Here is a 12,361-nt window from a genome sequence, read left to right as displayed (position 1 = left end):
GGTTATAAGTGTATTTAATTTTTCTTTTTCTTTTAATTTCCAATGGAAAGACTGGTGTGTTTTCTGAAGTATATACACTTATGATCAACTTTGACAAAAAAAATACCAAAACCAGACCTTCAATACTGCAGCTGCAATTGTGTATTGGGAGTCTTAGCCAGTTAGATGTCTAAATATGTGCATCTTCCGAACATGCAATACATTTCAGTTGCTTATAAAACTGTATCTGCAGAGGGTGGGCTTTGGACCCTTTCACAGATTCTGGCCTTGAATCAGAAAATTTTAAAAGTAAACCATATATTTTGCCAAAATGCCTCACAGTTTCATTCTAACATGCTAAGAAAACAGTGACAAGAAAACTTAGACAGACACACGTGAAACAGTAAGAGAAAATTTATACTTAGAGGGGAAATACCAATTATTCCATAACCTTACACATTCAGTTCTGAGAGATAAAAGTAAAGGACTTAGTGTGCTTTTCAATCAAAGTAGAATGGGTCATTACCTTAAAATATTTTTATCCTGCTTTTTCTGTATAATGCAGCTTACGTGGTAGAAATGAAGGAAAAGGCAAAGGTTCACAAAACCTCCTCTACTGTTTTTCTAAGCCTGCATATATGACTGCTTTCATTTTTTTGTAACAGAAGTAAAATGCTGAGAATACTTCTTTTTGTGAAAAACAATTATGTGGCAATTATTTGGAAACTCATTAATTAGTGTATATGGAGTAGAAAACTGGACTGAATATTTGCTCAGGTCTAACTTAATCACTATTCACATTAATTGTAACTTCCAGAAAACTTATTAGGAACACAATAGGATCAATATACAGCTTTCAGCTCTAAAAGCTTGTTAATAAACAAGAAAGAGGCATCTGAAGGACTACCACAGTGCATTACACTGCACTTGAAAATATTTATGTTTTCTGGCTCATGGAAAAAAGAGCCAAATCTTCACATCAAAATGCCACTTGTAATCCAGTGCAAGTACATTTTACCTGCATGTATATTCACTAGAAGTTGTATTTATTACTTTATTGCAGCATGGATAAGATGGCCTTCACAGAATAAAAGAGAAATCAACATGATGGGCACAGTACAGACTGGAGTAGATCAATTTACAGAGAAATCAGTTTGAAAGTCTCTGATGATCATTGCAGTGGAAAACGATTAATTGGGAAAGAAATGGGGGAGCAAATATAATTCATGTTATCAATGAATGTGTGGGTGAACCAAGATGTACACCGGTTTTAAAACCAAGGTCATCAACTTCATCATGCGACTCGAGTGCGAGCAGCACCAATTTTACATAACCAAATGTCTCAGTATTGGGGTTTCCTCAAAGGTGAGGAACCACCTGTCTGTTGAACCGTTGGTTTCCCAAGCACTAAATCCACAGGAACAGCAGCACAAACCCATGACTCTGAATTCAGCAAAGAATCCATTAAAGTAGATTAATGAGCTATACAGATGTTTTAGTTTCCACCTCCCCATTTAGTGGGAGCATTATTGGCTTTGGGGATGGGCAGACAGGTATTTTTCACATTTACATTATGTTTTAAATCTATTTTGAGGGATGTCACTACATTCACATTTACAGAAACGTAAGAGTATATTTACTATTCTTTTCCCTGTAAGATTTAAGTATATTTGGAAGTGTTATCAATAACAAGCTGAAGAAATACAAAACCATACATGCTTCATTCATGGTAGAAAGGCTGTGCTTATCATGAGGCAAGTATGTTTGTTTTTCAGAGTCTGGTTCAAGATGGCTTCAACTCCATAACTACAAGTGCTTGCAGTGTTCCACTTTAATTACTGTATATTGTCATAGTTGTGAATAGTGTGAAAATGTAATCAGTAGTTCAGTTTCTAACCTAATGCTTAGTCTGATAAAACACTCAAAACCACTGAAGACATGAACTTCCATTTCTGCACACTGGAAACACAAAACACACTGATGAACTACCCCTCTTACCTCCCTCCCAAAGATACTAGATACAGTGGATGTTATAAAGTGAGACAGATGAGTACTATAGGATGGTAGCAACAACTTTTCCTACTTGATTTTCTGATTTTAAAACCTGCTAAAATACACTCACACATGTAGGTCAGTACTACATAAGAAGCACACAACACAAACCACTGACATGAGACCTTACAGGACGCTTAGAGGAGCAGGAGTAAAATCCTAGCCTTAGAGAAGACATCACTTTTGTCTCAAATACCAACATTTTACAATTAATAGATCCTGAACTGATTCCAAGCTTTATGCCACTTTCTCAGTTTCACTAGAAAAGCTCATTAAAACAAGACAAGTAAAATCAAGACAAAGATACAGTAAAAGAGGAAGCTTAAATGTCAAGCTCCGACTCTGAGTAAGGAAGTGTCCAGTGTTGGAATCACTGAAATGAGGCACACAGTTAAAAGGCAGGCCTGTGCAGGATGAGGGCGCAAATCTATAGCTACACACTCAACTAACTAGTACCTTTTCCTCAAGTATAAAGAACCTAGAAGCACAGCCTGAACTAATGCCTGCTCACAGAAGACACCAGAATAGAGTTGTTATATGCATGCACTGGAATCTGCTAGGCACTAAACCCTTTAAAAAAAATGGATTTATCCACAGTCTGAAATGAATTTCTCAATCTTAAAATATGAATCTAATTATACATTTCATATTTTTATATATATGTATAAATTTAAGCCATAGAAACTAGAAATAGATCTGCATTTAGAAGTCTTGATAACATTTTACATGTATCTGTGGAATAGAGATATTTGTAGTTGGCCCTAGATCATAACTATATGGCCAGAATAATCAGTAACATACAAGTCCTTATGCTAGTTATCCCCTTAAAGTCTATAGGTAATTTTATCACTAGGTGGTGAGAAATGAATGCATTTATCTTGCAGTCATGAAGCTGAGGTCCTTTGGTTAGCTAGCCTGAGAATGAATTACAAGTTTAGTTAACAGCATCTAGGCCAATACTGTAATGTCAATGTAGGCTTATATCTGAGGTTCTATATTTTTCAATCAATTTGGATCTCTCATGTTGATAAGGATTAAGACAAAACCAAATTTGTCTCATTCAAGTTTTACAATAGATGAACAGAATACAGAACTGGAAGGGAAATGGAGGTCAACAGTTCACCACCCTCACCCTCATGCCAAAACGCCTCCTGAGTAATGTTAAAAACATTATTCTTTAACACCTTCTAGGATGGAAAATCTGGAGCCTTCCCCAGATGATCTACTTTCCTAGCTGTATTGTCCTTGTTACATTTGTTAGACAAACAAACAAACACTACCTGCATTTTCACAGGTGATGAAACAGCGACAAGATAGTGATGTGACTTGCTTGACATCACACGTAAGAATGGCAGATATAGGAATCTAACACCTTATTTTTAAACTATCTTATTGTATTACAATGTACTCCATGATCTTCATCCTTAAACATTCTAAAGTCCCCTGCATATTATGGGTTGCTCATACCCATTACTATTTTACAGTCATCTTTGGGGTGTTAACATAGCAAGTGTTTAAAAGCAGTTCAACGCTGCTTTATGTGGCAGAAGATTATTCTATGGAATCTGGAAGGAAACAAAATATATGTAGGAAAACATAACTACTCCAGTACGGAATTTAATTGGAACAGTAGAGATGACCAACAATATTTAAAGTTACAGTAATCTAGTTAATCTAAAGGATTAAAAAAATAACAGTAATAGGAAAGGTAGTTCTCCAAGTGCTCTTAATACAATGTAGGTTTGAGATAATTGGCACCAAGTCAGAAAATACTACTGCCTGTTGAAATGCCACCTCAGTTGCTTCAATATCTGCAGCATTCTTGGATTTTCATGAAAAGTAAAGAAGCTCTGTTCTGTTTAGCTTGTAATACACATCTAGCCTACACCCAAAAGTGGGATAAGAGTATCTTTACTGCTTTAACACATTTAGTATGTAGTCTAGGCAACATAAAAGAAAACAAACTATAAATAAAGAGGTACATAAATTCTTAAACTAGAGCTAGAGGGGAGAGAAGAGATGGGACTTGCCTTCAAGATGCTACTCCCTCTCTCTACTATTTCAAGAGATTAATAAAGATATTACAAGGAAGGGAAACAAGGGAAAGGGAGAAGTTTGCAAGACAAAGGAAGGAAATTAAGTACCTGTAATTTGTCAGAGACAAAGCAGAAAGTTTGTGTGCACATGCGAACAGGTTATGCTGTTAGCAAATTCCAGTGATAAGTTATATACATCAAGACTATAAAAAGTATGTGGAAAAGACAAAAGCCTATTAGATCCCAGGAGCGAAAGGTAGAAGAAGTTGATTGTGGGGTTTTCTCCCCGAGGGCGAGCAGAGTGTCAACAGTCTTTCGAATGTGACGAATATCCGACTGCAGGATGTCATACGGAGAGCAGAGGTCAGCCTATCCCGAAGGGCAGCCATTAGAACAGAAAAAAACAGTGCATAAAATTAAAAAGACAAAAAATAGAAAGATATTGATAAATTATCACAATAGTCTAGCATAAACTATAGGAATAGTTTCCTCCTAGCATTCCTTTAGTCACTAGACATCCAAGATTTCTTTTACCTCCTCTAAATAGCAAGGCTATCATATAGTATCGAAATGTTAAGGTAGAAGGGTTCAGGCCTTCAAATCCTGCCAAAATTATGCCCAGATTCACAAGGGTGAGGAGATGCATGTGATCCACTTACGACACTGCATACCTTTGTCCATCTGGGCATTATTCAAATGCTTAAATGGAACCAGTTGTAAAAATCTAACTTAAATAATAGCAAACAGTGGGTTAGAAAGCTGTTAAAAGCACAAGCAACAGCAGCAATACGAAGACTCAAGAAAAAGTACTTTAAGAAATTGAAGTATGCAAAATTCTCTAACATAATAACCTAAAACTTGGTATTCAAATACTATCTTAAATGATACCCTGGGAAGGAAACTGAAAATGTCAATGTAGCACTAACTATACTTAATTTTAATAACGTTCCTAAACTGAAGGATTTGACACTAAATTCCTTAAGTAGCATTTTACGTTATGAGCAGGTTAGAGTCCCCGATATTTTTTGAAAGTTATCAGTGACTTCATATGTAGCAATTCAGCCATATAAAATGAAGTGCAAAATGTAATAATGTCAACACACACACAATATTTTACATTAAAATCAAACCAACCAATAACTAGTACTTTCAAAAAGCACTCTTCAGATATACCATTTTACATTGCAAAGGAGGCCTTACTATCAATAAAGATGGTGAATACTTACTGAATAAAATTATATTGAAGAAAGAAAGAGATCCCCTGTTTCAGAGGAGCACTATGTTTCTTTAGTAGTTTTTCAGTCTGACAACACACCCAATAAAAACATGGAAATTCAGATGCCTGGTTTCTGTTAGTGCAAAGTTTCAAGGTCTAACTGGCAATAAATTAATGCAAGTCAGAACTGTCATTCATACACATTGAAAAAAGTGAAGTGACACTTTTTTCCCTTTTTTTTTGCTTACCACGACTGGTTCTAGCATTAATGGGAGTTAAAAGCATCAAAATTTTCATTCTGTTTTTGTTACTTATGCAAATAGATACACAGAGAAGGAAACCACCCTGCCTAGCAATGACACTGCTATTTTTACAGTCATTTTGCAGAATTTTTTGAACTCAAGATTCCAGTGTGATAATAAACTTCAATGCAATTGTATTTGGCTTTTTCTGAAAGGGTGAAAACTCAGAACAAATACGCTGGTCACGTTTAAAAATGGGAGAGGACTAACACTGTATTTGAGAACACAAACTGCTTACCAGAGAAACTAGTTTCAGGGCAAACAAGCTACTCAAGTCTCTCAACCATAATACATTACACTTTTACCAAAACCATCAATAAACCCAACAAATACTGCATTAATTTTAAAATATCATACAATTCCTACTTGTTGCAAATATATCCCCAAAATAAACATCTAAGATACATTGAACTTAAAAGTTTTGACATTTATTTTTTTAATGTCCTTTAAACAAGGACTTTTTTTTTTGGGGGGGGGGGGGTGTGTCAAAAAAATCCCCAACCTTCTACCAACTAACAAACCAACAGTCCCTACTGCAGTCAAATGGAAAAGGAAGTAATTTCAGAGTGAGAGAATGGGAGCTGGTAACAGGTTGAATTTTTACAGAGGCTGAAGAACTTGTTAACCAGAGATTAACCTACTAAGCAGTATACAGAAGCCAAAGCAAAAAAAAAAAAAAAGCCAACACATGCAGAAGAAACTTCCTATGGGACTGCCATTCTGTGGTTTAGTGAAATTCAGTGAAACCTGGGGAAGCCTCAGAAATGTCTGATCTTTTTTGTTTATTTTTGTGTGTTCTGTGACAATGGATAGTTTGGCGTTAGACTCCTTGTTCAGGAAAATGTTTACATTGTATGTATTTTAATTCTGTACTGTAACTCCAGATTAAAAAGAAAAAGATGGCTTTTCAGTAACAGTGAACAAATTGCCACTGAAGTTATTTTACGGATGCCGTGAAATTAAAATACCGAACTAAAATATGAACTCATGAAATACTGAAAAGCACATGACCACCACCAAAAGTCTTGACAACCAACCAACCACCCATCCCTCACAAGCACTGCCTTTCTCATGTAGGAGACTCAAATTATTATACATAAGAACTAAAAGACACATATACTTAAGTTATTACATTTATGGACTGACTTTTTATGTCCATAAAGGGCATGATAAAATCATACAGATGCTAAAATCATGCAGGCAGAATAAATACAGTCAGACAGAAGTGGAATGACAAAAGCATAACCAGCTTTATGTGGACACAAAACACCCTCATTCTACATGCTCCTGCAGTGACTGTGGGGAAAGACAGCATTTTGAAACCAACCTCCTCAAATTTTGACTCTGGTAAAAAAAGTCAAGAGTAAGTTTGCAGAAGTCCATTAAATAATGAAGTCTGTAGTGCATGTGCTCAAACACAAATGAAAAAAACCTCAGAATTATGCTTTCAGCACTCTAACTGAAAACAAACGGAACCACTTGACTCCATACTGTTGGCCAAATAGTGTGCATTACGGAGTCCAGAACAAAAGGGTGGAGAAAGAAGTCATACCTGATAGAACTTACTGCAACTTCATGGATGTTTCATGACGGAACTATGGAGAAGTAACTGATTATGTGAATTGATCAGAAAACAGGCATAAGTGTTAATGAAAATATACCTTGCATTAAACTGAGAAACATGATTACCAGTTGAACAACTAATAGGAGAAGATAAAACACTTGACACTCTCTGCTTGTTTGCTTCTTTTACTTTGTTCTGTCAGCTTTAGTATACCAAAATCTTTTCTTTTTTCCTGTTTTACTTATTTAGCAATTCCTACACTAACACAAATCAGACTGATTTTACAGTAATTCTGACTGACATTGCAACATAGTGTACCTAGTTTTCAGGAGCAGGTGAGATGCAGTGATAGCTCCTGTTTGCAGGACTTGAAGTTGCAAGAAGGGGCACAGACAAGCGTTTTGTAATATGAATCACTATGTGATTGGAGATCCAAAAAAGCCATTTTTTTACCATCACACTCCTTTCTGTTCAGTATGTGTACACCAAGTAGCTGACTAAAAACCTGAGAGATGTAGCAGAAGTCTCTCATTCGCACCTGAGAAATAGCTTGTCCCACTAAATCATGCTGCACCAGTACTGTTATGCTGGAACACAGAAGCTCAGTTAACCTACTGTAACAACCAGCTGTGAAAAATATCATTTTATCACTACCTGTTTTCAACAGAAATTGCCGTTCTAGTATTTCTTTTTTGACAAAATACTTAGAACGTTCTATTTTGAATATGCCATATTTGACCATAATTGAGAACTAGAAGAAATGCAGACCAAAACTGGTAACTTTTGCCTTTCCAGTAACATACTGCACTTACAGCTTCATTTTGGTCTAAATCTCACCTGTGATAAAGTATCATTCAGCCCACCACAAATGAGTTGTATTTTCCCTTTGACAGGAATATTTAACTTTACTGAAATGCATAATAAAAATGCTCTGTAATTTGGATTGTGAAGAATAACAGCAAGTTTGAAAGCTAAAGCTTTAAGTTATTAATTTGCAGGTTGAAATAGGAAAGTCTACTTTTTTGCTACTAGTATGAATACCGATTCTAATGTGGCAACTGACAAGTTGAAGAAATGCATATGAATATTCTTGACATGATTTACATATACTGTTGCTGGGTTTATGAAAGAGCAATCAAAACCAAAATACTTTCATAACTTTACATACATACTTGTGATAAAAATGATCAGGGAAGACTGAGTTATCAATCATCACCTTTGGGATGAGATGTCACTTAGGAAGAGTAAAACTGCATTAGAACTGGTATGTTTGATGCTTTGGAGGCCACACTTACAAAGAGAAGTAAATCAAAAAAGTAGCTCTATTTTTTAAACCCAGAAAGTGTGAAAGGGTGGGTGCAATACAGGTGGACTGGGTAAGTATTATAGGTTGAGTCAGTAGCAGGTTCATATGACATTAACAACCTATTCCAGTGAATAGCACCATTCAAGTACTGCTTGTCATTCTGAAAAATGCAGTAGGACAGGCACCCCCTACTTACCATACATCTACTGCCATTTGCTCATTCAATCTGTATCAGCCAAAAGGTAGGAGTGTTTGTCATTCTATTGCTATTACAGAGAAGATTAGTCAATTTGACAGTTTTAATTAACAGTGTAAATTGAAGTCATCTTTTTTAGGTGACAAAGATTAGGCCTTTTTTATCAGATACCTCCTGAGAGGCACAGCAGACATTTTCTGAATCTTCTAGCTTTCAGATGACATTTTCTGAATCTTCTAGCTTTCAGATGCTTACCTGCCACCATCCCTTTTTCATATCGAACAAAAACTTTTTTGGGTCTCAAAAAATGATCATTTACAAAGATCTCTGATTAGGCTCCACAGGAAAAGTTAGTGTCCAGTTTTGCCACAAGCTGACTGTCCTACAATTCTCATTCTTTTGATAGCCTGCTGCTGTAGTAAAATCCTTGCTATTTAGTTTCCTATTAAAAGGTCAGAATTGTAGGCTTAAAACATTCCTTTTGCATATGATCAGGAGAATCATATGGCCATTAAAGCAATTTCAACATGTCATACATTGTACCAAAATTCTCACCTGGCAGGTAATGGCTTTCAGAATCATCTATGTGTCAGGTCATTATAAAAGAGATGCTCATGTTCTTGAATTTTGTATTTGTGATTCTCTGCCAACTCTTACGACACATATGGATATAGATATGGATATTGCTTTTTTTTTTTCCCCACACTTGGAAGAAGTTTCCCAGGATCATTCTGGGGAAAGCAATTTTGACCCAAGAGTTGAATGTTGAAAGCTACAGAAGTAAGAGACCATGCACATGAGCACATCACAGTAATTAGCTTTTTTTTTTTTTGTTTGATTTTACATTATTTGACAGGATATCATTCTAAACTTGTGGAGTTCAGGAAACAGCACGTAGTCCGTTCCATTCCATAACTAACTGAAACCAAAGAAACAGAAACTATGAAAATTTTAAACCCTTAAAGAAAGCCAAACAACCAAAAACCAAACCCATGCAGCAGAATTTCAAGTTAATTCTCAGGAACTAAGCATGGACAAAAGTATCACAGAAAAGCCTAATACCTAGGGGTGTTGGAATCCAGAAGTGGAACTTATCACTTTCCCATAAGATGCTTAGGGAATAATTCTCTGCATTCCTCTGCTTTGTCCAGAGATAGTTAGGCCATAAACAACTCATCAATCTGAAGCAACATTAAGCACACCATCTGTAATTCTTTAAAAACTTTGACAATACACAGCCAGACTTGCTAGCATACAACTCTGTATTCCTAATACATGTCCTTCCAACACACAGCAAAGTTCTATCATCTACCAGCTAGTTCACAACATGAAGGATTTTCACAATATATAGCAAACATACACACTTGCAAAGTACCAACAGCTAATCAAAAAGAACACCCTCAGAGTACTTCAAACCTATCATAAATTTACAAGCCATTCATTTAATGTTTAAGTGAATGCATTTTTGCCCTCAAGAGAAGTTAATGCTTACTTAGATTCATAAGTGTAATTAGTTTATAAATCGGATCTGGCCTCGTGCTTAAGGCTCTGCACCACTTGGCAACAGATATACTTTAATAAAATAAATTCCTAAAAAAAAATCTATACTAATTTCAGTAAAAGCATTAACGATGAGGGATAATAATTATATAAAAATGTCTATCCACAGAAAACAAAAAAGGGACTTTTCCAGAAAACTGACTGGTAGAAATCAAAAATAAAAAACATTTGGAGTAAAGGCTTAGCTTACCCATCTTAAATATAGCACTGCAAAGATCTTTGTAAATATTTCTGTTCTATTTCCACTTCCGAAAGATCTCTTGACAACAATAAAAACAGCTCTTGGCCTTTTCTTTCCCAATAGACTATACCCAGAAAAGCCTGACTTGTATTATAATTCACTGAATAATTTATGATGCATCAGAAGACAATGAATTTTGGGGCAGCTTCACAAACACTCCATGTCTACAAGCCCACAGCACAGAGATTTTGATCATCTTTGAAGTAAATTTTTCCCTTTAACTTGAAATCATTCTAACATAATAAATTACATAATTACAAAGACTAAATCAACCATTACAACTTAGAAGTTAGCCCATTACACTGAATTCTCAAATTTATGAAGAACTGTTCATTTGAGCTATAAGATAAAGTCTCCCCCTCAAAATCCCTACAAATAGCAAAAATTATGTTACTTCTGCTGTCTTCAAAATCTGCTAAAATATAACTTTAATAGAAAGAACTTAAACAGGAATTCTTTCCCAATGCGAAATCTTGGCATTACCCTCTGCTCCCAAGGGGGCGGTTGGGAGATACACACAAGATAACCGTTTGTTTCAGCATTCTTGAAACGCAGACTAAAAAGAACTCAGTCTTCATTATACTGTCATATGTAAGCAACAGTGAAAATACATCATGCAGTTTTCACGTATTCAGATTAAAAAGACCTTGTATAGCAGTTTTACCATCTTTCGAGGGTAATGTATTTGAAATTAACTTTTTCTTAATAGGCACTTCTAGCCCATAAGGAAGTCTTTAAATTATTCTTGATGCAACTCCACAATTCAATAGTCATGATATTTTTCCTTATTAATACGAGAATAAATTTTACGATGATGCCGCCATCCTTAAAGGAAAAACACAAAACGTCAAGCACTGCAATTCTCCCGTTTCCAACTTCTGAAAAACTTATATCCACATTATAGAACCTTACTCCTATATACTTTCCATACTTAACACACAGACAATGGTTTTCTTCACATCACGGCAGCAGTGCTTCAGTACAAGAAATGAGCATGTTATTAGTCACTTTTCCAAGGCATACAATACTTAATATTGAAAAAAAAGGAAAGTCAATAATTAAAAAGCATGAAGCCCATATTCTAAAAGCACCAGGTAAAAATGCAGTTATGTTGTATAAGAAACAAAATTAGTAAACTTTTGCCTAATTACATATTACCTCATTAATTACCTTTTCCATGCCAAAGATAAGGAAGGAATAATACCAAATCACTAATATAAGAAAAAAGTTGCAATTTTTAAGTGCTACGACGCAAGCCACACAAATGCGCTAAACTAGGATTAAATCAAATCATTCAGATCATTTTTTTAAATGACATCTTTACCACTGAAAAATTGTAGTTCATAAAGTTATCCTTCAGAATTTAAAGTAATTCCTGTGTTTTGCATTTTTGATCATCTAGAAATGACAGACTTAAATTACCTCTGGTATTCCCAGTTTTCTACATGCATCCAGAAAGTTTTCCACATTTCTCCTGCATTTGGCCATGCTAAGTTTAGGCTGTAAAAGCAAATAAAAATAAATTTATGGCAAAAGACGTCAAAAACATTTATTCAGCCAATTCACTTATTGCATTATTCTTATACTGATGAGAACATAAATTTCCATATTTCTTCTTAAAACAATGCATGAAATTCTGCTGAACTTGTTTCTCTACTACTGTTAAAACATGCCTACAAACAATATCTGAGTACACAGATACCATGTGCTTTTACTTAGTTGTTAAAATCACGAGCATGTTTAGATCACAAGCTAGACACGAATAAGATCCTACTTGTTCACATCTAGCTTGTGAGGTTCTAAAACTTTCCTCTTACAATGACTTGTGATAGACAACATTGATTTTCTGGACAGCAAGTAAACTGATGAAGGATTTCAGCACACATTATGGAGAAGCCACTTAACTGTA

At 35.2% G+C, this 12,361-nt stretch overlaps 1 protein-coding gene across 9 annotated transcripts in view; it reads right to left on the bottom strand.

The window, feature by feature from the left end:
- The window catches only part of LRCH1 (leucine rich repeats and calponin homology domain containing 1), a 122,212-nt gene that overhangs the window by 7,062 nt on the left and 102,789 nt on the right, over positions 1–12,361 (bottom strand). For 6 of the 9 annotated variants that reach the window (XR_009744114.1, XR_009744116.1, XR_009744115.1 and 3 more), the window contains 2 exons: positions 11,875–11,952; positions 4,176–4,436 (listed from right to left, as the gene is read on the bottom strand). Coding sequence is in view for 3 of the 9 variants with exons in the window: in XM_061457345.1 (XP_061313329.1) it covers positions 11,875–11,952 (78 nt within the window). In the remaining 6 variants the exon portion in view is untranslated. The remainder of the gene's footprint in view (positions 1–4,175; positions 4,437–11,874; positions 11,953–12,361) is intronic. The other 3 variants (XM_061457345.1, XM_061457346.1, XM_061457347.1) reach the window with 1 other exon arrangement.

Source organism: Pezoporus flaviventris, unplaced genomic scaffold (assembly GCF_033815535.1).
Source record: "Pezoporus flaviventris isolate CSIRO_AGI_PZ_B2104156 unplaced genomic scaffold, CSIRO_AGI_Pfla_v1 ptg000025l, whole genome shotgun sequence".
Lineage (NCBI taxonomy): Eukaryota > Metazoa > Chordata > Aves > Psittaciformes > Psittacidae > Pezoporus > Pezoporus flaviventris.
Note: the sequence above shows the minus strand (reverse complement) of the source record. Positions and strands in the feature narration are given on the sequence as shown.